This window comes from Oncorhynchus gorbuscha, unplaced genomic scaffold (genome assembly GCF_021184085.1).
Source record: "Oncorhynchus gorbuscha isolate QuinsamMale2020 ecotype Even-year unplaced genomic scaffold, OgorEven_v1.0 Un_scaffold_487, whole genome shotgun sequence".
Classification (NCBI taxonomy): domain Eukaryota; kingdom Metazoa; phylum Chordata; class Actinopteri; order Salmoniformes; family Salmonidae; genus Oncorhynchus; species Oncorhynchus gorbuscha.
In genome coordinates, this window is record NW_025745317.1 from 26,487 (window position 1) to 53,306 (window position 26,820).

A 26,820-nucleotide genomic window follows, 5' to 3' on the forward strand; every position below is an offset into this window, starting at 1 on the left:
AGAGTAATGCTGGGCAGATACAACACTACACCACAGAGTAATGCTGGGCAGATACAACACTACACCACAGAGTAATGCTGAGCAGATACAACACTACACCACAGAGTAATGCTGGGCAGATACAACACTACACCACAGAGTAATGCTGGGCAGACACTACACCACAGAGTAATGCTGGGCAGACACTGCACTACACCACAGAGTAATGCTGGGCAGATACTACACTACACCACAGAGTAATGCTGGGCAGACACTACACTACACCACAGAGTAATGCTGGGCAGATACACCACCATAGCACAGAGTAATGCTGAGCAGATACAACACTACACCACAGAGTAATGCTGGGCAGATACACCACCACACCTCAGAGTAATACTGAGCAGACACTGCACTACACCACAGAGTAATGCTGGGCAGATACTACACTACACCACAGAGTAATGCTGGGCAGACACTACACCACAGAGTAATGCTGGGCAGATACTATACTACACCACAGAGTAATGCTGAGCAGACACTACACCACAGAGTAATGCTGGGCAGATACTACACTACACCACAGAGTAATGCTGGGCAGATACTACACTACACCACAGAGTAATGCTGGGCAGATACTACACTACACCACAGAGTAATGCTGGGCAGACACTACACCACAGAGTAATGCTGGGCAGACACTACACAACAGAGTAATGCTGGGCAGACACTACACCACAGAGTAATGCTGGGCAGACACTACACCACAGAGTAATGCTGGGTAGACACTACCCCACAGAGTAATGCTGGGCAGACACTACACCGCAGAGTAATGCTGGGCAGACACTACACCACAGAGTAATGCTGGGCAGACACTACACCGCAGAGTAATGCTGGGCAGATTCTATACTACACCACAGAGTAATGCTGGGCAGACACTGTAAGCGAAATGGAGGAACCCGGTCTATGCTCTGGAGAGAGCCAGTTTAAACCAATAAACATTTAAATGGTACCAATGTACTAGAATTTAGAACATTTAGAATGTTTTTAAATGGTACCAATGTACTAGAATTTAGAACATTTAGAATGTTTTTAAATGGTACCAATGTACTAGAATTTTGAACATTTAGAATGTTTTTAAATGGTACCAATGTACTAGAATTTAGAACATTTAGAATGTTTTTAAATGGTACCAATGTACTAGAATTTAGAACATTTAGAATGTTTTTAAATGGTACCAATGTACTAGAATTTAGAACATTTAGAATGTTTTTAAATGGTAACAATGTACTAATTTAGAATGTTGTTATGAAAATGAAACATTTGGTAATACATTATATGATAAAAATATATATTACATTATCACAGTGGAGTGATGCTGTTCATGGAGGGGATGTGTGAAATTAACTCCTCAGCCTTTAGTGTCCCCCTTTATAGAGCCGGCGAATAGTTAGCCTTTCGCTTGGGGCCCGACTGGTGAGAAGCTTCAGGGAGGGCAGTCACGTGTGCTAGCAAGGCAGAGTTGGCCCCAGGTATGGGCAGAGTATGGCCCCCAGGTATGGGCAGAGTTGGCCCCAGGTATGGGCAGAGTTGGCCCCAGGTATGGGCAGAGTTGGCCCCAGGTATGGGCAGAATCGGGAGGAAAGTGTTAGCCCGCTAAGTAAGCAGCGAGACAACATATCTGAAATCAATTTCGCCAGGTGGAAGGCCTACTGAAAGCTCTGGGACTCTTGTTCTCTACTGGCTCTACAGCTGATGAAGGTGATTAATGAGGTATTCTCTACAGCCGATGAAGGTGGTTAATGAGGTGTGCTCTACTGGCTCTACAGCTGATGAAGGTGGTTAATGAGGTATTCTCTACAGCCGATGAAGGTGGTTAATGAGGTGTGCTCTACTGGCTCTACAGCCGATGAAGGTGATTAATGAGGTGTTCTCTACTGGCTCTACAGCTGATGAAGGTGATTAATGAGGTGTTCTCTACAGCTGATGAAGGTGGTCAATGAGGTGTTCTCTACAGCTGATGAAGGTGGTTAATGAGGTGTTCTCTACTGGCTCTACAGCCGATGAAGGTGATTAATGAGGTGTTCTCTACTGGCTCTACAGCTGATGAAGGTGATTAATGAGGTGTTCTCTACAGCCGATGAAGGTGATTAATGAGGTGTTCTCTACAGCTGATGAAGGTGATTAATGAGGTGTTCTCTACTGGCTCTACAGCTGATGAAGGTGATTAATGAGGTGTTCTCTACTGGCTCTACAGCTGATGAAGGTGATTAATGAGGTGTTCTCTACAGCTGATGAAGGTGATTAATGAGGTGTTCTCTACTGGCTCTACAGCCGATGAAGGTGATTAATGAGGTGTTCTCTACAGCTGATGAAGGTGGTTAATGAGGTGTTCTCTACTGGCTCTACAGCTGATGAAGGTGATTAATGAGGTGTTCTCTACTGGCTCTACAGCTGATGAAGGTGGTTAATGAGGTGTTCTCTACAGCTGATGAAGGTGATTAATGAGGTGTTCTCTACAGCTGATGAAGGTTGTTAATGAGGTGTTCTCTACAGCTGATGAAGGTGGTTAATGAGGTGTTCTCTACAGCTGATGAAGGTGATTAATGAGGTGTTCTCTACTGGCTCTACAGCCGATGAAGGTGATTAATGAGGTGTTCTCTACTGGCTCTACAGCCGATGAAGGTGATTAATGAGGTGTTCTCTACAGCTGATGAAGGTGATTAATGAGGTGTTCTCTACTGGCTCTACAGCCGATGAAGGTGATTAATGAGGTGTTCTCTACAGCTGATGAAGGTGATTAATGAGGTGTTCTCTACAGCTGATGAAGGTGATTAATGAGGTGTTCTCTACAGCTGATGAAGGTGATTAATGAGGTGTTCTCTACAGCTGATGAAGGTGATTAATGAGGTGTTCTCTACAGCTGATGAAGGTGATTAATGAGGTGTTCTCTACAGCTGATGAAGGTGGTTAATGAGGTGTTCTCTACAGCTGATGAAGGTGATTAATGAGGTGTTCTCTACAGCTGATGAAGGTGATTAATGAGGTGTTCTCTACTGGCTCTACAGCTGATGAAGGTGATTAATGAAGTGTTCTCTACAGCTGATGAAGGTGGTTAATGAGGTGTGCTCTACAGCTGATGAAGGTGATTAATGAGGTGTTCTCTACAGCTGATGAAGGTGGTTAATGAGGTGTTCTCTACTGGCTCTACAGCTGATGAAGGTGATTAATGAGGTGTTCTCTACAGCTGATGAAGGTGATTAATGAGGTGTTCTCTACTGGCTCTACAGCTGATGAAGGTGGTTAATGAGGTGTTCTCTACTGGCTCTACAGCTGATGAAGGTCATTAATGAGGTGTTCTCTACTGGCTCTACAGCTGATGAAGGTAATTAATGAGGTGTTCTCTACAGCTGATGAAGGTGATTAATGAGGTGTTCTCTACTGGCTCTACAGCCGATGAAGGTGGTTAATGAGGTGTTCTCTACTGGCTCTACAGCTGATGAAGGTGATTAATGAGGTGTTCTCTACAGCTGATGAAGGTGATTAATGAGGTGTTCTCTACAGCTGATGAAGGTGATTAATGAGGTGTTCTCTACAGCTGATGAAGGAGGTTAATGAGTTGTTCTCTACTGGCTCTACAGCTGATGAAGGTGATTAATGAGGTGTTCTCTACAGCTGATGAAGGTGATTAATGAGGTGTTCTCTACTGGCTCTACAGCCGATGAAGGTGATTAATGAGGTGTTCTCTACAGCTGATGAAGGTGGTTAATGAGGTGTTCTCTACTGGCTCTACAGCTGATGAAGGTGATTAATGATGTGTTCTCTACTGGCTCTACAGCTGATGAAGGTGGTTAATGAGGTGTTCTCTACAGCTGATGAAGGTGATTAATGAGGTGTTCTCTACAGCTGATGAAGGTTGTTAATGAGGTGTTCTCTACAGCTGATGAAGGTGGTTAATGAGGTGTTCTCTACAGCTGATGAAGGTGATTAATGAGGTGTTCTCTACTGGCTCTACAGCCGATGAAGGTGATTAATGAGGTGTTCTCTACTGGCTCTACAGCCGATGAAGGTGATTAATGAGGTGTTCTCTACAGCTGATGAAGGTGATTAATGAGGTGTTCTCTACTGGCTCTACAGCCGATGAAGGTGATTAATGAGGTGTTCTCTACAGCTGATGAAGGTGATTAATGAGGTGTTCTCTACAGCTGATGAAGGTGATTAATGAGGTGTTCTCTACAGCTGATGAAGGTGATTAATGAGGTGTTCTCTACAGCTGATGAAGGTGATTAATGAGGTGTTCTCTACAGCTGATGAAGGTGATTAATGAGGTGTTCTCTACAGCTGATGAAGGTGGTTAATGAGGTGTTCTCTACAGCTGATGAAGGTGATTAATGAGGTGTTCTCTACAGCTGATGAAGGTGATTAATGAGGTGTTCTCTACTGGCTCTACAGCTGATGAAGGTGATTAATGAGGTGTTCTCTACAGCTGATGAAGGTGGTTAATGAGGTGTGCTCTACAGCTGATGAAGGTGATTAATGAGGTGTTCTCTACAGCTGATGAAGGTGGTTAATGAGGTGTTCTCTACTGGCTCTACAGCTGATGAAGGTGATTAATGAGGTGTTCTCTACAGCTGATGAAGGTGATTAATGAGGTGTTCTCTACTGGCTCTACAGCTGATGAAGGTGGTTAATGAGGTGTTCTCTACTGGCTCTACAGCTGATGAAGGTCATTAATGAGGTGTTCTCTACTGGCTCTACAGCTGATGAAGGTGATTAATGAGGTGTTCTCTACAGCTGATGAAGGTGATTAATGAGGTGTTCTCTACTGGCTCTACAGCCGATGAAGGTGGTTAATGAGGTGTTCTCTACTGGCTCTACAGCTGATGAAGGTGATTAATGAGGTGTTCTCTACAGCTGATGAAGGTGATTAATGAGGTGTTCTCTACAGCTGATGAAGGTGATTAATGAGGTGTTCTCTACAGCTGATGAAGGAGGTTAATGAGTTGTTCTCTACTGGCTCTACAGCTGATGAAGGTGATTAATGAGGTGTTCTCTACTGGCTCTACAGCTGATGAAGGTGGTTAATGAGGTGTTCTCTACTGGCTCTACAGCTGATGAAGGTGATTCATGAGGTGTTCTCTACTGGCTCTACAGCTGATGAAGGTGGTTAATGAGGTATTCTCTACAGCTGATGAAGGTCATTAATGAGGTGTTCTCTACTGGCTCTACAGCTGATGAAGGTGATTAATGAGGTGTTCTCTACTGGCTCTACAGCCGATGAAGGTGATTAATGAGGTGTTCTCTACAGCTGATGAAGGTGATTAATGAGGTGTGCTCTACTGGCTCTACAGCCGATGAAGGTGGTTAATGAGGTGTTCTCTACAGCTGATGAAGGTGGTTAATGAGGTGTTCTCTACAGCTGATGAAGGTGATTAATGAGGTGTTCTCTACTGGCTCTACAGCTGATGAAGGTGATTAATGAGGTGTTCTCTACAGCCGATGAAGGTGATTAATGAGGTGTTCTCTACTGGCTCTACAGCTGATGAAGGTGATTAATGAGGTGTTCTCTACTGGCTCTACAGCCGATGAAGGTGATTAATGAGGTGTTCTCTACTGGCTCTACAGCCGATGAAGGTGATTAATGAGGTGTTCTCTACTGGCTCTACAGCTGATGAAGGTGATTAATGAGGTGTTCTCTACAGCTGATGAAGGTGATTAATGAGGTGTTCTCTACAGCTGATGAAGGTGATTAATGAGGTGTTCTCTACTGGCTCTACAGCTGATGAAGGTGATTAATGAGGTGTTCTCTACTGGCTCTACAGCTGATGAAGGTAATTAATGAGGTGTTCTCTACTGGCTCTACAGCCGATGAAGGTGATTAATGAGGTATTCTCTACAGCTGATGAAGGTGATTAATGAGGTGTTCTCTACAGCTGATGAAGGTGATTAATGAGGTGTTCTCTACAGCTGATGAAGGTGATTAATGAGGTGTTCTCTACTGGCTCTACAGCTGATGAAGGTGATTAATGAGGTGTTCTCTACTGGCTCTACAGCTGATGAAGGTAATTAATGAGGTGTTCTCTACTGGCTCTACAGCCGATGAAGGTGATTAATGAGGTGTTCTCTACTGGCTCTACAGCCGATGAAGGGGGTTAGGTTAATGAGGTGTTCTCTACTGGCTCTACAGCCGATGAAGGGGGTTAGGTTAATGAGGTGTTCTCTACTGGCTCTACAGCCGATGAAGGGGGTTAGGTTAATGAGGTGTTCTCTACTGGCTCTACAGCTGATGAAGGTGATTAATGAGGTGTGCTCTACTGGCTCTACAGCTGATGAAGGTGATCCAATTTGTAAGTCGCTCTGGATAAGAGCGTCTGCTAAATGACTTAAATGTAAATGTAAATGTAAATTAATGAGGTGTTCTCTACAGCTGATGAAGGTGGTTAATGAGGTGTTCTCTACTGGCTCTACAGCTGATGAAGGTGGTTAATGAGGTGTTCTCTACAGCTGATGAAGGTGATTAGTGAGGTGTTCTCTACAGCTGATGAAGGTGGTTAATGAGGTGTTCTCTACAGCTGATGAAGGTGGTTAATGAGGTGTTCTCTACTGGCTCTACAGCTGATGAAGGTGATTAATGAGGTGTTCTCTACAGCTGATGAAGGTGGTTAATGAGGTGTTCTCTACAGCTGATGAAGGTGGTTAATGAGGTGTTCTCTACTGGCTCTACAGCTGATGAAGGTGATTAATGAGGTGTTCTCTACTGGCTCTACAGCTAATGAAGGTGATTAATGAGGTGTTCTCTACAGCTGATGAAGGTGGTTAATGAGGTGTGCTCTACTGGCTCTACAGCTGATGAAGGTGATTAATGAGGTGTTCTCTACAGCTGATGAAGGTGGTTAATGAGGTGTTCTCTACAGCTGATGAAGGTGGTTAATGAGGTGTTCTCTACTGGCTCTACAGCTGATGAAGGTGATTAATGAGGTGTTCTCTACTGGCTCTACAGCTGATGAAGGTGGTTAATGAGGTGTTCTCTACTGGCTCTACAGCTGATGAAGGTGATTAATGAGGTGTTCTCTACAGCTGATGAAGGTGGTTAATGAGGTGTTCTCTACAGCTGATGAAGGTGGTTAATGAGGTGTTCTCTACTGGCTCTACAGCTGATGAAGGTGATTAATGAGGTGTTCTCTACTGGCTCTACAGCTGATGAAGGTGGTTAATGAGGTGTTCTCTACTGGCTCTACAGCTGATGAAGGTGATTAATGAGGTGTTCTCTACAGCTGATGAAGGTGGTTAATGAGGTGTTCTCTACAGCTGATGAAGGTGGTTAATGAGGTGTTCTCTACAGCTGATGAAGGTGGTTAATGAGGTGTTCTCTACAGCTGATGAAGGTGGTTAATGAGGTGTTCTCTACAGCTGATGAAGGTGATTAATGAGGTGTTCTCTACTGGCTCTACAGCTGATGAAGATGGTTAATGAGGTGTTCTCTACAGCTGATGAAGGTGATTAATGAGGTGTTCTCTACTGGCTCTACAGCTGATGAAGGTGGTTAATGAGGTGTTCTCTACTGGCTCTACAGCTGATGAAGGTGGTTAATGAGGTGTTCTCTACTGGCTCTACAGCTGATGAAGGTGGTTAATGAGGTGTTCTCTACAGCTGATGAAGGTGATTAATGAGGTGTTCTCTACAGCTGATGAAGGTGATTAATGAGGTGTTCTCTACTGGCTCTACAGCTGATGAAGGTGGTTAATGAGGTGTTCTCTACAGCTGATGGTGATTAATGAGGTGTTCTCTACTGGCTCTACAGCTGATGAAGGTGATTAATGAGGTGTTCTCTACAGCTGATGAAGGTGATTAATGAGGTGTTCTCTACTGGCTCTACAGCTGATGAAGGTCATTAATGAGGTGTTCTCTACTGGCTCTACAGCTGATGAAGGTGATTAATGAGGTGTTCTCTACTGGCTCTACAGCTGATGAAGGTGATTAATGAGGTGTTCTCTACAGCTGATGAAGGTGATTAATGAGGTGTTCTCTACTGGCTCTACAGCTGATGAAGGTGGTTAATGAGGTGTTCTCTACAGCTGATGAAGGTGGTTAATGAGGTGTTCTCTACAGCTGATGAAGGTGATTAATGAGGTGTTCTCTACTGGCTCTACAGCTGATGAAGATGGTTAATGAGGTGTTCTCTACAGCTGATGAAGGTGATTAATGAGGTGTTCTCTACTGGCTCTACAGCTGATGAAGGTGGTTAATGAGGTGTTCTCTACTGGCTCTACAGCTGATGAAGGTGGTTAATGAGGTGTTCTCTACTGGCTCTACAGCTGATGAAGGTGGTTAATGAGGTGTTCTCTACAGCTGATGAAGGTGATTAATGAGGTGTTCTCTACAGCTGATGAAGGTGATTAATGAGGTGTTCTCTACTGGCTCTACAGCTGATGAAGGTGGTTAATGAGGTGTTCTCTACAGCTGATGAAGGTGATTAATGAGGTGTTCTCTACTGGCTCTACAGCTGATGAAGGTGATTAATGAGGTGTTCTCTACAGCTGATGAAGGTGATTAATGAGGTGTTCTCTACTGGCTCTACAGCTGATGAAGGTCATTAATGAGGTGTTCTCTACTGGCTCTACAGCTGATGAAGGTGATTAATGAGGTGTTCTCTACTGGCTCTACAGCTGATGAAGGTGGTTAATGAGGTGTTCTCTACTGGCTCTACAGCTGATGAAGGTGGTTAATGAGGTGTTCTCTACTGGCTCTACAGCTGATGAAGGTGGTTAATGAGGTGTTCTCTACAGCTGATGAAGGTGATTAATGAGGTGTTCTCTACAGCTGATGAAGGTGATTAATGAGGTGTTCTCTACTGGCTCTACAGCTGATGAAGGTGGTTAATGAGGTGTTCTCTACAGCTGATGAAGGTGATTAATGAGGTGTTCTCTACTGGCTCTACAGCTGATGAAGGTGATTAATGAGGTGTTCTCTACAGCTGATGAAGGTGATTAATGAGGTGTTCTCTACTGGCTCTACAGCTGATGAAGGTCATTAATGAGGTGTTCTCTACTGGCTCTACAGCTGATGAAGGTGATTAATGAGGTGTTCTCTACTGGCTCTACAGCTGATGAAGGTGATTAATGAGGTGTTCTCTACAGCTGATGAAGGTGATTAATGAGGTGTTCTCTACTGGCTCTACAGCTGATGAAGGTGATTAATGAGGTGTTCTCTACTGGCTCTACAGCTGTTGAAGGTGATTAATGAGGTGTTCTCTACAGTTGATGAAGGTGATTAATGAGGTGTTCTCTACTGGCTCTACAGCTGATGAAGGTCATTAATGAGGTGTTCTCTACTGGCTCTACAGCTGATGAAGGTGATTAATGAGGTGTTCTCTACTGGCTCTACAGCTGATGAAGGTGATTAATGAGGTGTTCTCTACTGGCTCTACAGCTGATGAAGGTGGTTAATGAGGTGTTCTCTACAGCTGATGAAGGTGATTAATGAGGTGTTCTCTACAGCTGATGAAGGTGGTTAATGAGGTGTTCTCTACTGGCTCTACAGCTGATGAAGGTGGTTAATGAGGTGTTCTCTACAGCTGATGAAGGTGATTAATGAGGTGTTCTCTACAGCTGATGAAGGTGATTAATGAGGTGTGCTCTACAGCTGATGAAGGTGGTTAATGAGATGTGCCCCAACATCACAAGGATCTATAACATCGGCAAGAGTCACAACGGACAGAAACTCTACGCCATCGAGATCTCAGACAATCCCGGAGAGCATGAACCAGGTAAGACCATTCCTAGCAGTACAGTTCTCTGGGTTCAAGTGGTTTGGTGAACGTGGTTTCTCTCCCTCCCTCCCTCCCTCCCTCCCTCCCTCCCTCCCTCCCTCCCTCCCTCCCTCCCTCCCTCCCTCCCTCCCTCCCTCCCTCCCTCTCCCTCCCTCCCTCCCTCCCTCCCTCCCTCCCCTCCCTCCCTCCCTCCCTCCCTCCCTCCCTCCCTCCCTCCCTCCCTCCCTCCCTCCCTCCCTCCCTCCCCTCCCTCCCTCCCTCCCTCCCTCCCTCCCTCCCTCCCTCCCTCCCTCCCTCCCTCCCTCCCTCCCTCCCTCCCTCCCTCCCTCCCTCCCTCCCTCCCTCCCTCCCTCCCTCCCTCCCTCCCTCCCTCCCTCCCTCCCTCCCTCCCTCCCTCCCTCCCTCCCTCCCTCCCTCCCTCCCTCCCTCCCTCCCTCCCTCCCTCTCTCCCTCCCTCCCCTCCCTCCCTCCCTCTCTCCCTCTCTCCCTCCCTCCCTCTCCCTCCCTCCCTCCCTCCCTCTCTCCCTCCCTCCCTCCCTCCCTCCCTCCCTCCCTCTCCCTCCCTCCCTCCCTCCCTCCCTCCCCCTCCCTCCCTCCCTCCCTCCCTCCCTCTCCTCCCTCCCTCCCTCCCTCCCTCTCCCTCCCTCCCTCCTCCCTCCCTCCCTCCCTCCCTCCCTCCCTCCCTCCCTCCCTCCCTCCCTCCCTCCCTCCCTCCCTCCCTCCCTCCCTCCCTCCTCCTCCCTCCCTCCCTCCCTCCCTCCCTCCCTCCCTCCCTCCCTCCCTCCCTCCCTCCCTCCCCCTCCCTCCCTCCCTCCCTCCCTCCCTCCCTCCCTCCCTCCCTCCCTCCCTCCCTCCCTCCCTCCCTCCCTCCCTCCCTCCCTCCCTCCCTCCCTCTCTCCCTCCCTCCCTCCCTCCCTCCCTCCCCCTCCCTCCCTCCCTCACTCCCTCTTCTCCCAGGTGAACCAGAATTCCGCTACACGGCCGGTTCCCATGGTAACGAGGTGCTGGGCCGAGAGCTGCTCCTGCTGCTGATGCAGTTCATGTGTCAGGAGTACCTGTCGGGTAACCCACGGATACGTCACCTGGTGCACGAGACCAGGATACACCTGCTCCCCTCCATCAACCCCGACGGTTACGACAAAGCCCTTGAAGTGGTAGGTGTGGGTGTCCGAAAGACCCCCCCCCAAAACCCCACAGCTGATATTACAAATATTGACTGCATCATTAAGGCTGTACTGAAACATACCACGGATACAACTGACTCTTCTGGGACACGTGTGGAGGGTCTTTTGCTCGTCAGCCATGTGATCGTCAGATGAAAGATTCTCCTCTTCTGAAGTCAGAAGTTCAAAGCATCCTCTCCAGGGATTCCAGTGGCGGCTGGTGTCGTTTAGGATGAAGGAGGGTGACTCCTTCCTTATTTCTATTACAGCATATTGGATAACTGTCCATAATATTCCATTCCATTGGATAATATTCCATTCACCCAGTTCAATGTAACAGTGATAGGTTTAGGCTACTACATGATACTGCAATGTTCCCCTGTAACCATCATGAGGTTGCTACAACCTACACTATGAATCAAGGGTCAAGAGAAATTAGAGTAATCAAGGAGAGATTATTCTACACCTGCATTGCTTGCTGTTTGGGGTTTTAGGCTGGGTTTCTGTACAGCACTTTGAGATATCAGCTGATGTACGAAGGGCTATATAAATCAAATTTGATTTGATTTGATACATTCAATACCGCCTGGCACTCTCTTGCCTTCATCTAGCTGATCTAGGGTGAAATCACTTGGTTTTTTTTGGGGGGGGGGGTTTCACTTTAGGGTGTTGAGCAGCTTTAATATTGCAGGTAGATTGTAGCTTCCATCAATGTAATGATCTGCATCATTTTCAATCCCCCATATACATATTTTTATTAAGTATATATACTGTGGGAAGAACAAGTATTTGATACACTGCCGATTTTGCAGGTTCTCCTACTTTACAAAGCATGTAGAGGTCTGTAATTTTTATTATAGGGACACTTCAACTGTGAGAGACGGAATCTAAAACAAAAATCCAGAAAATCACATTGTATGATTTTTAAGTAATTAATTAGCATTTGGAAGTGTTCCAGTTCCAACTAGCTAACATAGCATCCCTCTCCGTTTGAGCCAGGTGTTTGAGCAGGCTAAACTAGCTAGCTAACATAGCATCCCTCTCCGTTTGAGCCAGGTGTTTGAGCAGGCTAAACTAGCTAGCTAACATAGCATCCCTCTCCGTTTAAGCCAGGTGTTTGAGCAGGCTAAACTAGCTAGCTAACATAGCATCCCTCTCCGTTTGAGCCAGGTGTTTGAGCAGGCTAAACTAGCTAGCTAACATAGCATCCCTCTCCGTTTGAGCCAGGTGTTTGAGCAGGCTAAACTAGCTAGCTAACATAGCATCCCTCTCCGTTTGAGCCAGGTGTTTGAGCAAGCTAAACTAGCTAGCTAACATAGCATCCCTCTCCGTTTGAGCCAGGTGTTTGAGCAGGCTAAACTAGCTAGCTAACATAGCATCCCTCTCCGTTTGAGCCAGGTGTTTGAGCAGGCTAAACTAGCTAGCTAACATAGCATCCCTCTCCGTTTGAGCCAGGTGTTTGAGCAGGCTAAACTAGCTAGCTAACATAGCATTCCTCTCCGTTTGAGCCAGGTGTTTGAGCAAGCTAAACTAGCTAGCTAACATAGCATCCCTCTCCGTTTGAGCCAGGTGTTTGAGCAGGCTAAACTAGCTAGCTAACATAGCATCCCTCTCCGTTTGAGCCAGGTGTTTGAGCAGGCTAAACTAGCTAGCTAACATAGCATCCCTCTCCGTTTAAGCCAGGTGTTTGAGCAGGCTAAACTAGCTAGCTAACATAGTATCTGTTGGTAAAATTATTATTAAATGACTGAACAAATTATTTTAAATGGAACTATAACTAAGTAAACTTATACTCTGTTTTATTATATCTGATTAACAATATGAGTTCATACGATGGGATTGTGTGACACAGACAAGGTGTAATTCAAGTTAATAAACACCATTCCAACTAGGAAGAAACGAATGGGTTGGGGACTGTGTAAACACATAAGGTCGTTAGCCTATGGTTGACCCTACAGAAACTTAGCTCTGGGCTTTTAGATAAGACAGTGAGAGCATTCCTAAGTTTTCTGTTAATTAGAACTGTCAGCTCAGTGGTGATCGATAATGTTGAGGGGTCAAAAGTTAGTAAGTTAGAATGAACTTTTCACCTCACTTTGTCCCGACCGAGAGGAGGGGATTCTGTTAAAGCAATGAAATGACGTCATGATTTGTATATAAACTGTTGCTCGTGGTGAAGTGGGATCGCGCTCCGAGAATAAATTCTGTTACCTATTATTAAAAAGACTGGTCTATTTTATGCAAACAAGAATCTTGCAAATTCTCATAAAATAGATTAAGGGTTTTCAATTAATGAAAGCACATTGGCATAATGAAATTACAGTAACAGCATCCCTCTCCATTTGAACCGGGTGTTTGAGTATGCTAAACTAGCTAGCTGCATTCGCTAGCTAAGTAAGTGAAAGTTCAAAAAATGACAACTAAATACAACATCTCTCACTCTCTTGTTTCTCCTTCATTTTTGAAGAAATGAATTTGTTCAAAACTGTTCAACTATTGTCTTTGAGTCAACTACTCACCACGTTTGATGCACTGCAGTGCTAGCTAGCTGTAGCTTATGCTTTCTGTACTAGATTAATTCTCTGACCCTTTGATTGGGTGGACAACATGTCAGATCATGCTGCAAGAACTCTGATAGGTTGGTGGAGGGCATCCTCCAGAAGTTGTCTTAATTACTGTATAAGTCTATGGAAGGGGGGTGAGAACCATGAGCCTCCTAGGTTTTGTATTGAAGTCAATGTACCTAGAGGAGGACAGAAGCTAGCTGTCCTCTGGCTACACCATGGTGCTACCCTACAGAGTGCTGCTGAGGATATTGTAGACCTTCATTACAAAACATTGTTTTTTTTAATCAATTATTTGTTATGTGAATAGTATAGTTTTATTTTAAAAATGGAAACTTTTTATCCTTAATTCATTTAAAACCATTTGGGGACCTCATGTCTTAATTATCTGCTCTCACGTGTCACCATGTGTCACTCTCCCGTTGTCCCTCAGGGTTCAGAGCTGAGTGGCTGGTCCCTGGGTCGGTGGAGTCAGGACGGAGTAGACATCCACCATAACTTCCCTGACCTCAACTCCATCCTGTGGGAGGCTGAAACAAAGAAATGGATCCCCAGGAAGATGCTCAACCACCATGTGCCCATTCCCCAGTGGTATCAGTCCAAGAACTCCACGGTCAGTAAATGCAACAACAAGATTCCGAGGAGTTTTCGAAAGACATTGACAGGGGAATCTCAGACATCCAGAACTAGAAGAGAAAAATGAGAGAAGATACTATTGAGACTAGCGAAGTCGCCACCCTCCTTAACGGAAACTTGCAGCCAGGTTCGAGCCCCTCTCTGGGACAAATGTCCCTTCCCCTTACGAAATTCACAAGATGCGAGCACCTGTGAAATTGTGATTGCTCCAAATTATAATTTACAAAAGAACAGAGCACCTGAACAAAGTTCCTTCTTAGTCATCGCATCCCACAGTTAGTTGATAGGGAACTTCTGGTTCTCATCCTGTCACTATGACTCCATGACAGATAGGGGACTTCTGGTTCTCATCCTGTCACTATGACTCCATGACAGATAGAGGACTTCTGGTTCTCATCCTGTCACTATGACAGATAGAGGACTTCTGGTTCTCATCCTGTCACTATGACTCCATGACAGATAGAGGACTTCTGGTTCTCATCCTGTCACTATGACAGATTTCTGGTTCATCCTGTCACTATGACTCCATGACAGATAGAGGACTTCTGGTTTTCATCCTGTCACTATGACTCCATGACAGATAGAGGACTTCTGGTTCTCATCCTGTCACTATGACTCCATGACAGATAGAGGACTTCTGGTTTTCATCCTGTCACTATGACTCCATGACAGATAGGGGACTTCAAGTTCTCATCCTGTTACTATGACTGATAGAGGACTTCTGGTTCTCATCCTGTCACTATGACAGATAGAGGACTTCTGGTTCTCATCCTGTCACTAGGACTCCATGACAGATAGAGGACTTCTGGTTCTCATCCTGTCACTATGACTGATAGAGGACTTCTGGTTCTCATCCTGTCACTATGACTCCATGACAGATAGGGGACTTCTAGTTCTCATCCTGTCACTATGACTCCATGACAGATAGAGGACTTCTGGTTCTCATCCTGTCACTATGACTCCATGACAGATAGAGGACTTCTGGTTTTCATCCTGTCACTATGACTCCATGACAGATAGGGGACTTCAAGTTCTCATCCTGTTACTATGACTCCATGACAGATAGAGGACTTCTGGTTCTCATCCTGTCACTATGACTCCATGACAGATAGAGGACTTCTAGTTCTCATCCTGTCACTATGACTCCATGACAGATAGAGGACTTCAGGTTCTCATCCTGTCACTATGACAGATAGAGGACTTCTGGTTTTCCTCCTCACTACTCCCCTCTCCTCTCCTCTCCTCTCCTCTCCTCTCCTCTCCTCTCCTCTCCTCTCCTCTCCTCTCCTCTCCTCTCCTCTCCTCTCCTCTCCTCTCCTCCTCTCCTCTCTTTCTCTCCTCCTTTCCTCTTTCTCCTCCTCTCCTTTCTCCTCTTTCCTCCCATTCCCTTTTTCTCCTCTCCTCTCCTCTCCTCTCTTCCCCTCCCTCTCCTCTCCTCTCCTCTCCTCTCCTCTCCTCTCCTCTCCTCTCCTCTCCTCTCCTCGCCTCTCCTCTCCTCTCCTCTCCTCTCCTCTCCTCTCCTCTCCTCTCCTCAGGTAGCAGCAGAGACGCGTGCGCTGGTCTCCTGGATGGAGAAGATCCCGTTCGTTCTGGGTGGTAACCTCCAGGGAGGGGAGTTGGTGGTGACCTTCCCCTACGACAGGACCCGTTCCCAGGGTGTATCGAGGGAGCAGACCCCCACCCCAGACGACCACGTCTTCCGCTGGCTGGCCTTCTCCTACGCATCCACCCACCGCCTGATGACCGACGCCAGACGACGCGTCTGCCACACCGAGGACTTTGCCAAGGAAGATGGCACCATCAACGGGGCGTCCTGGCACACCGCGGCAGGGAGTTAGTGTTGATGTTTTCCCATTCGATTCAATTCAATTCAATTCATTTCAGTTCAGTTCATTACAATTAAATTCAGTTAAATTCAGTTCAGTTCAATTAATTTCAGTTCAGTTCAGTTCAATTCATTTCAGTTCAATTCAATTCATTTCAGTTCAGTTCAATTCATTTCAGTTCAATTCAATTCATTTCAGTTCAGTTCAATTAATTTCAGTTCAATTCAATTCATTTCAATTCATCTCTGATTCAATTAAATTCATGTATTGATGTATTACCACAGACCAGTACCAGAGTAGTTCTTCATTTCAACACATGTTGATTTTGATGTATTATCTTTATAAAACACTGGTGAAAAAAGAACATATGAGCTGATGTCTTTTCATTGGGCAGTTGGCCGACAGATAAATTACTCTGTCTGTGCCGCTGTGTTGGCAGGTATGAGCTGACTTTTCAGCCCCAGATAAATTACTGTCTCTCAGTGTTACAGTGCAGTAGCACCACTGTCTCTCAGTGTTACAGTGCAGTAGCACCACTGTCTCTCAGTGTTACAGTGCAGTAGCACCACTGTCTCTGTGTTGGCAGGTATGAACGACTTCAGCTACTTGCACACCAACTGCTTTGAGCTGTCGATGTATGTGGGCTGTGACAAATTCCCCCATGAGAGTGAGCTGGCGGAGGAGTGGGAAAATAACCGGGAGTCTCTGCTCGTCTTCATGGAGCAGGTACAGTATGTAGAGTCCAGAGAGGGTGTGTAGAGTCCAGAGAGGGTGTGTAGAGTCTAGTGAGGGCGTGTAGAGTCCAGAGAGGGCGTAGAGTCCAGAGAGGGCGTAGAGTCCAGAGAGGGCGTAGAGTCCAGAGAGGGCGTAGAGTCCAGAGAGGGCGTAGAGTCCAGAGAGGGTGTAGTGTCCAGAGAGGGCGTAGAGTCTAGAGAGGGTGTAGAGTCCAGAGTCCAGAGTCCAGAGAGGGCGTAGAGTCCAGAGAGGGCGTAGAGTCCAGAGAGGGCGTAGAGTCCAGAGAGGGCGTAGAGTCCAGAGAGGGCGTCCAGAGAGGGCGAGTCCAGAGAGGGTGTCCAGAGAGGGCGTCCAGAGAGGGTGTGTAGAGTCCAGAGAGGGTGTAGAGTCTAGAGTAGAGGGCCAGAGTCCAGGGGAGTCCAGAGAGGGCAGTCCAGAGAGGGCGTAGAGTCCAGAGAGGGCGTAGAGTCCAGAGAGGGCGTAGAGTCCAGAGAGGGCGTAGAGTCCAGAGAGGGCGTTGTCCAGAGAGGGCGTAGTCCAGAGAGGGCGTAGAGTCTAGAGAGGGCGTGAGTCCAGAGAGGGCGTAGAGTCCAGAGAGGGTGTCCAGAGAGGGCGTAGTCCAGAGAGGGCGTAGAGTCCAGAGAAGGTCAGAGAGCGTAGAGTCCAGAGAGGGCGTAGTCCAGAGATAAGTCCAGAGAGGGCGTAGAGTCCAGAGGGGGCGTAGAGTCCAGAGGGGCGTAGCCAGAGGGGGCGTAGAGTCCAGAGATAGAGTCCAGAGGGGCGTAGAGTCTAGAGAGGGCAGAGTCCAGTAAGATGATAGCTAGACAGCCAGTAAGATAACGTTAGCTAGCCAGCCAGTAAGATAATATTAGCTAGCCAGCCAGTAAGATAACGTTAGCTAGCCAGCCAGTAAGATAATCTAACGTTAGCTAGCCAGCCAGTAAGATAATCTAAGCTAAAATAACATCAGCTAGCGAGCCAGTAAGATAACCAGTAAGATAACGTTAGCTAGCGAGCCATTAAGATAACCTAACGTTAGCTAGCGAACAATATGCTTTGACTTGCAATAAAATCCTGGCTGACGGGAAGGTTCCTGCCGTTTTCCGTGGCTTAAACCAATTAAGCTAGTATTTTAACAAATTGTATTCGTATTTACAGATTGAATAAATGTTGGTTTATTAAGGCACATGAAAGTTGACATGTTCCAGAAGGCATTTCCATGACAACAACGACATCAAGACGTTTAAATGCCTCTCCTGCGAAGTAGTGACATACGCCTAGCTTTCTGAAACCAGTCATATTATACTGTTTAAATATTTATATCAAAGATCACATTGAAAATAATAGTTTTTAAGCATTCATGTGTCATACTCTGGGGTTTATTGTACTTTTAAATACTGTTAAAACTTGTTTTTACCCCCCAAATAAAATATAATATCATCAAATTAATATTATATATGATACGTTACATATTATTATTGTTGTTATTATTATTATTATTATTCAGTCAGTTGATCTTTGACCTCTGACCTTTCATGCACAGGTGCATCGTGGGATCAAAGGCATTGTCTGGGACATGCAGGGGCGGGGCATAGCCAACGCCACCATCCAAGTGGAAGGGATCGGCCATGACATCAGAACAGGTAGAGATACATTTATTTTATTGATTTATAACACCTTTATTTAACCAGGTAGGCTAGTTGAGAACACCTTTATTTAACCAGGTAGGCTAGTTGAGAACACCTTTATTTAACCAGGTAGGCCCAGTTGAGAACACCTTTATTTAACCAGGTAGGCTAGTTGAGAACACCTTTATTTAACCAGGTAGGCTAGTTGAGAACACCTTTATTTAACCAGGTAGGCTAGTTGAGAACACCTTTATTTAACCAGGTAGGCTAGTTGAGAACACCTTTATTTAACCAGGTAGGCTAGTTGAGAACACCTTTATTTAACCAGGTAGGCTAGTTGAGAACACCTTTATTTAACCAGGTAGGCTAGTTGAGAACACCTTTATTTAACCAGGTAGGCTAGTTGAGAACACCTTTATTTAACCAGGTAGGCTAGTTGAGAACACCTTTATTTAACCAGGTAGGCTAGTTGAGAACACCTTTATTTAACCAGGTAGGCTAGTTGAGAACACCTTTATTTAACCAGGTAGGCTAGTTGAGAACACCTTTATTTAACCAGGTAGGCTAGTTGAGAACACCTTTATTTAACCAGGTAGGCTAGTTGAGAACACCTTTATTTAACCAGGTAGGCTAGTTGAGAACACCTTTATTTAACCAGGTAGGCTAGTTGAGAACACCTTTATTTAACCAGCTAGGCAAGTTGAGAACAAGTTCTCATTTACAATTGCGACCCTAACCAAGATAAAGCAAAGCAGTTCGAGACAAACAACAACACAGAGTTACACATGAAGTAAAACAAAACATACAGTCAATAATACAGTAGAAGTCTATATACAATGTCAGCAAATGAGGGGAGAAGGGAGGTAAAGGCAAAAATGGCCATGGTGGTGAAGTAAATATAATATAGCAAGTAAAACACCGGAATGGTAGATTTGCAGTGGAAGAATGTGCAAAGAAGAAATAAAAATAATGGGGTGCAAAGGAGCAAAATAAATAAATAAATACAGTAGTGGGAGAGGTAGTTGTTTGGGCAAAATTATAGATGGGCTATGTACAGGTGCAGTAATCTGTGAGCTGCTCTGACAGCTGGTGCTTAAAGATTTTGTAGTTCGTTCCAGTCATTGGCAGCAGAGAACTGGAAGGAAAGGAGGCCAAAGGAAGAATTGGTTTTGGGGGTGACCAGAGAGATATACATGCTGGAGGGAGTGCTACCGGTGGGTGCAGCTATGGTGACCAGCGAGCTGAGATAAGGCGGGGTGTGAAGTGAGGACCAGCCAACGAGAGCATACAGGTCGCAGTGGTGGGTAGTATATGGGGCTTTGGTGACCAAACGGATGGCACTGTGATAGACTGCATCCAATTTGTTGAGTAGGGTATTGGAGGCTATTTTGTAAATGACATCGCCGAAGTCGAGGATCGGTAGGATAGTAAGTTTTACAAGGGTATGTTTGGCAGCATGAATGAAGGATGCTTTGTTGTGAAATAGGAAGCCAATTCTAGATATAACTTTGGATTAGAGATGTTTGATGTAAGTCTGGAAGGAGAGTTTACAGTCTAACCGGACACCGAGGTATTTGTAGTTGTCGACATATTCTAAGTCAGAACCGTCCAGAGTAGTGATGTTGGACGGGTGAGCAGGTGCGGGCAGCGATCGGTTGAAGAGCATGCATTTAGTTTTACTTGTATTTAAGAGCAATTGGAGGCAACGGAAGGAGAGTTGTATGGCATTGAAGCTCGTCTGGAGATTTGTTAACACAGTGTCCAAAGAAGGGCCGGAAGTATACAGAATGGTGTCGTCTGCGTAGAGGTGGATCAGAGAATCACCAGCAGCAAGAGCGACATCATTGATGTATACAGAGAAGAGAGTTGGTCCAAGAATTTAACCCTGTGGCACCCCCATAGAGACTGTCAGAGGTCCAGACAGCAGACCCTCCGATTTGACACACTGAACTCTATCAGAGAAGTAGTTGGTGAACCAGGCGAGGCAATCATTTGAGAAACCAAGGCTGTCGAGTCTGCCGATGAGGATGTGGTGATTGACAGAGTCGAAAGCCTTGGCCAGATCAATGAATACGGCTGCACAGTAATGTTTCTTTAAGATATTGTTTAGGACCTTGAGCGTGGCTGAGGTGCACCCATGACCAGCTCTGAAACCAGATTACATAGCGGAGAAGGTATGGTGGGATTCGAAATGGTCGGTAATATGTTTGTTGACTTGGCTTTCGAAGACCTTAGAAAGGCAGAGTAGGATAGATATAGGTCTGTAGCAGTTTGGGTCAAGAGTGTACCCCCCTTTGAAGAGGGGGATGACTGCAGCTGCAGCAATGCATGCTATTGTAGTATCTGTGTTCTCATTCTGTGTCCATACATACGATATAGAGATGTATTATAGTAGACTCTCTGTTCTCATTCTGTGTCCATACATACTATATAGAGATGTATTATAGTAGACTCTCTGTTCTCATTCTGTGTCCATACATACTATACTATGTATTATAGTAGACTCTCTGTTCTCATTCTGTGTCCATACATACGATATAGAGATGTATTAGAGTAGACTCTCTGTTCTCATTCTGTGTCCATAGATCTGACATTACTCCACCAAACCCAGCTATCAGAGTCCAAAATGCCACTCCAGTATCTGACATGTCTTAGTGTGTATTACCACGTGTGTATCAACCAATGATCAGCACAATAACACAATCAATGGCATAGTAGTCTTCATTCAATTCCATCAGTAGCATTCTATAGAAAACACATTCTATAGAAAACAGCAGTAGCATTCTATAGAAAACAGCATCATTCTATGAAAACATCATTAGCATTCTATAGAAAAAATCAGTAGCATTCTAGAAAACATCATTAGATTCTATAGAAAACATCATTAGCATTCTATAGAAAACATCATTAGCATTCTATAGAAAACATCAGTAGCATTCTATAGAAAACATCAGTAGCATTCTATAGAAAACAGCAGTAGCATTCTATAGAAAACATCATTAGCATTCTATAGAAAACATCAGTAGCATTCTATAGAAACCTCATTAGCATTCTATGGAAAACATCAGTAGCATTCTATAGAAAACATCAGTAGCATTCTATAGAAAACAGCAGTAGCATTCTATAGAAAACATCAGTAGCATTCTATAGAAAACATCATTAGCATTCTATAGAAAACATCATTAGCATTCTATAGAAAACATCAGTAGCATTCTATAGAAAACATCAGTAGCATTCTATAGAAAACATCAGTAGCATTCTATAGAAAACATCAGTAGCATTCTATAGAAAACATCAGTAGCATTCTATAGAAAACATCAGTAGCATTCTATAGAAAACAGCATTAGCATTCTATAGAAAACATCAGTAGCATTCTATAGAAAACATCATTAGCATTCTATAGAAAACATCAGTAGCATTCTATAGAAAACATAGCATTCTATAGAAACATCAGTAGCATTCTATAGAAAACATCAGTAGCATTCTATAGAAAACATCAGTAGCATTCTATAGAAAACATCAGTAGCATTCTATAGAAAACATCAGTAGCATTCTATAGAAAACATCAGTAGCATTCTATAGAAAACATCAGTAGCATTCTATAGAAAACATCATTAGCATTCTATAGAAAACATCATTAGCATTCTATAGAAAACATCATTAGCATTCTATAGAAAACATCAGTAGCATTCTATAGAAAACATCAGTAGCATTCTATAGAAAACATCAGTAGCATTCTATAGAAAACATCAGTAGCATTCTATAGAAAACATCAGTAGCATTCTATAGAAAACATCAGTAGCATTCTATAGAAAACATCAGTAGCATTCTATAGAAAACATCAGTAGCATTCTATAGAAAACATCAGTAGCATTCTATAGAAAACATCATTAGCATTCTATAGAAAACATCAGTAGCATTCTATAGAAAACATCAGTAGCATTCTATAGAAAACATCATTAGCATTCTATAGAAAACATCATTAGCATTCTATAGAAAACATCATTAGCATTCTATAGAAAACATCAGTAGCATTCTATAGAAAACAGCAGTAGCATTCTATAGAAAACATCAGTAGCATTCTGTAGAAAACATCATTAGCAGATGATGTATTATGGACAACAGTATATATATTCATTTTGACAGGAAATGCTTGACATAAGTAAATCCGCAGCAGGAAATAGCTACCATTTTATAGAAAGTCCTGAATATATTACTATTCAGTAGATACTGCCTGTAAGGCATGATGACACAAGTACCTGGTCCCTGTTGGCCTTGTATTTTAGAAGTCATATGTGTGGGGGTAAGTTTACATTGTGCAGTTAAAGCAATGGGCAGAAGTGTTGCTTCAGGGATTAATGAAAGTCCCATGTCTCTTCCTTTCAGCTCAATTCTCTTCCTTAATTCTACAAACACACGCACACACGCGTTTCTAGCTCCAACAGTACAGTAATATCTAACTAAATGCTGGTGTTCCTAGCTCCAACAGTGCAGTAATATTTAACTAAATGCTTGTGTTTCTAGCTCCAACAGTGCAGTAATATCTAACTAAATGCTTGTGTTCCTAGCTCCAGCAGTGATATCTAACTAAATGCTTGTGTTCCTAGCTCCAACAGTGCAGTAGTATCTAACTAAATGCTTGTGTTCCTAGCTCCAACAGTGCAGTAATATCTAACTAAATGCTTGTGTTCCTAGCTCCAGCAGTGATATCTAACTAAATGCTTGTGTTCCTAGCTCCAACAGTGCAGTAATATCTAACTACATGCTTGTGTTTCTAGCTCCAACAGTGCAGTAATATCTAACTAAATGCTTGTGTTCCTAGCTCCAACAGTAGTATCTAACTAAATGCTTGTGTTCCTAGCTCCAGCAGTAATATCTAACTAAATGCTGGTGTTCATAGCTCCAACAGTACAGTAATATCTAACTAAATGCTTGTGTTCCTAGCTCCAACAGTACAGTAATATCTAACTAAATGCTTGTGTTCCTAGCTCCAGCAGTAATATCTAACTAAATGCTGGTGTTTCTAGCTCCAACAGTACAGTAATATCTAACTAAATGCTTGTGTTCCTAGCTCCAACAGTGCAGTAATATCTGACTAAATGCTTGTGTTCCTAGCTCCAACAGTGCAGTAATATCTGACTAAATGCTTGTGTTCCTAGCTCCAACAGTGCAGTAATATCTGACTAAATGCTTGTGTTCCTAGCTCCAACAGTGCAGTAATATCTAACTAAATGCTTGTGTTCCTAGCTCCAACAGTGCAGTAATATCTAACTAAATGCTTGTGTTCCTAGCTCCAACAGTACAGTAATATCTAACTAAATGCTTGTGTTCCTAGCTCCAACAGTGCAGTAATATCTAACTAAATGCTTGTGTTCCTAGCTCCAGCAGTAATATCTAACTAAATGCTGGTGTTTCTAGCTCCAACAGTACAGTAATATCTAACTAAATGCTTGTGTTCCTAGCTCCAACAGTGCAGTAATATCTGACTAAATGCTTGTGTTCCTAGCTCCAACAGTGCAGTAATATCTGACTAAATGCTTGTGTTCCTAGCTCCAACAGTGCAGTAATATCTGACTAAATGCTTGTGTTCCTAGCTCCAACAGTGCAGTAATATCTAACTAAATGCTTGTGTTCCTAGCTCCAACAGTGCAGTAATATCTAACTAAATGCTCGTGTTCCTAGCTCCAACAGTAGTATCTAACTAAATGCTTGTGTTCCTAGCTCCAACAGTAGTATCTAACTAAATGCTTGTGTTCCTAGCTCCAGCAGTGATATCTAACTAAATGCTTGTGTTCCTAGCTCCAACAGTGCAGTAATATCTAACTAAATGCTTGTGTTTCTAGCTCCAACAGTAGTATCTAACTAAATGCTTGTGTTCCTAGCTCCAACAGTACAGTAGTATCTAACTAAATGCTTGTGTTCCTAGCTCCAACAGTAGTATCTAACTAAATGCTTGTGTTCCTAGCTCCAACAGTAGTATCTAACTAAATGCTTGTGTTCCTAGATCCAACAGTGCAGTAGTATCTAACTAAATGCTTGTGTTCCTAGCTCCAACAGTAGTACCTAACTAAATGCTTGTGTTCCTAGCTCCAACAGTAGTATCTAACTAAATGCTTGTGTTTCTAGCTCCAACAGTGCAGTAGTATCTAACTAAATGCTTGTGTTCCTAGCTCCAACACTACAGTAATATCTAACTAAATGCTTGTGTTCCTAGCTCCAATAGTGCAGTAATATCTAACAATTCACAACAATACACACACATCTAAAAGTAAAATAATGTAATTAATAAATATAGAAATATTAGGAAAACAATGTAGGAGTGGCATTGACTAAAATACGATATATACATATGAAATGAGTAAAGCAATATGTAAACATTATTAAAGTGACCAGTGATTCCATGTCTCTATGTATATAGGATTCCATGTCTATAGGGCAGCAGCCTCTAAGGTGCAGGGTTGAGTAACCAGGTGGAGCCTGGCTAGTGATGGCTGTTTAACAGTCTGATGGCCTTGAGTTAGAATCTGTTTTTCAGTCTCTCGGTCCCAGCTTTGATGCACTTGTACTGACCTCGCCTTCTGGATGATAGCGGGGTGAACAGGCAGTGGCTCGGGTGGTTGTTGTCCTTGATCATCTTTTGGCCTTCCTGTGACATCGGATGCTGTAGGTGTCCTGGAGGGCAAGCATTTTGCCCCCGGTGATGTGTTGGGCACACCACACCACCCTCTGGAGAGCCCTGCGGTTGCAGGTGGTGCAGTTGCCATACCAGGCGGTGATACAGTCCTACAGGATGCTCTCAGTGGTGCATCTGTAAAAGTTTGTGAGGGTCTTAGGTGCCAAGCCAAATGTCTTCAGCCTCCTGCGGTTGAAGAGGTGCTGTTGCACAACGATGTCTGTGTGGTTGGACCATTTCAGATTGTCAATGATGTGTACACCAAGGAACTTGAAGCTTTCCAACTTCTCCACTGCGGTCCCTCAATGTGGATAGGGCCATATGTCCCCTGTTATTGGGGGAATGCTAACCTCCCCTGTTATTGTAATGGTGAGAGGTTAGCATGTCTTGGGGGTATGCTAACCTCCCCTGTTATAATATATAATATATGAAATAATAATATATGCCATTTAGCAGACGCTTTTATCCAAAGCGACTTACAATCATGTGTGCATACATTCTACGTATGGGTGGTCCCGGGGATCGAACCCACTACCCTGGCGTTACAATCACCATGCTCTACCAACTGAGCTACAGAAGGACCATTGTTATTGTAATGGTGAGAGGTTAGCATGTGTTGGGGGTATGCTAACCTCCCCTGTTATTGTAATGGTGAGAGGTTAGCATGTCTTGGAGGTATGCTAACCTCCCCTGTTATTGTAATGGTGAGAGGTTAGCATGTCTTGGGGGTATGCTAACCTCCTGTTATTGTAATGGTGAGAGGTTAGCATGTCTTGGAGGTATGCTAACCTCCTGTTATTGTAATGGTGAGAGGTTAGCATGTCTTGGAGGTATGCTAACCTCCCCTGTTATTGTAATGGTGAGAGGTTAACATGTCTTGGGGATATGCTAACCTCCTGTTATTGTAATGGTGAGAGGTTAGCATGTGTTGGGGGTATGCTAACCTCCCCTGTTATTGTAATGGTGAGAGGTTAGCATGTGTTGGGGGTATGCTAACCTCCCTCGTTGACATTTGTGCGTCTGTAACTTTCTCACTCATCGTTATTCACGATTCATTCAGGACTATATCTGTAGCTGTTGTCAGTGTTCATGGAACCAACTGTACCATCTGTAAGTCACGTTCCTTCAAGAGAATCCAGTTCCCTCTGCTGTGGTCCCAGAGAGGAGGGAGGAAACATGCTGCTCCTCTTAAAATGGTCTTACTTTCACACACACACACACACACACACACACACACACACACACACACACACACACACACACACACACACACACACACACACACACTCACACTCACACTCACACTCACACTCACACTCACACTCACACACACTCACACTCACACTCACACACTCACACACACACACACACATTCACACATAACACACACACACACACACACACACACACACACACACACACACACACACACACACACACACACACACACACACACACACACACACACACACACACACACAACATTCACACACACACACACATAACATTCACACACACACATAACATTCACACACACACACACACATTCACACACACACATCACACAACACACACACACACACACACACACACACACACACACACACACACACACACACACACACACACACACACACACACACACACACACACACACACACACACACACACACACACACACACACACACACACACACACACACACTCTCTCTCTCTATCTGTTAACAAGGAGGCTCTGCATGTGGGAAGAGGGGAACACCAAGCCCCGGCTGTGAACGACCTACTTATAGAAAAGGTACTTGCTATTCCCCAGTTAGTTAGAGAGTGTGAATCATCATCATGATGTC

General features: G+C 44.3%; 1 protein-coding gene across 1 annotated transcript in view; it reads left to right on the plus strand.

Annotated features, from left to right (window-relative positions):
* Positions 1 to 26,820, plus strand: part of LOC124018345 (inactive carboxypeptidase-like protein X2) — a 58,404-nt gene that overhangs the window by 19,575 nt on the left and 12,009 nt on the right. Inside the window, exons 5-10 of the mRNA XM_046333617.1 lie at positions 9,622 to 9,745; positions 10,706 to 10,902; positions 13,909 to 14,088; positions 15,647 to 15,944; positions 16,524 to 16,663; positions 18,216 to 18,315. Coding sequence (XP_046189573.1) covers positions 9,622 to 9,745; positions 10,706 to 10,902; positions 13,909 to 14,088; positions 15,647 to 15,944; positions 16,524 to 16,663; positions 18,216 to 18,315 — 1,039 coding nt within the window. The remainder of the gene's footprint in view (positions 1 to 9,621; positions 9,746 to 10,705; positions 10,903 to 13,908; positions 14,089 to 15,646; positions 15,945 to 16,523; positions 16,664 to 18,215; positions 18,316 to 26,820) is intronic.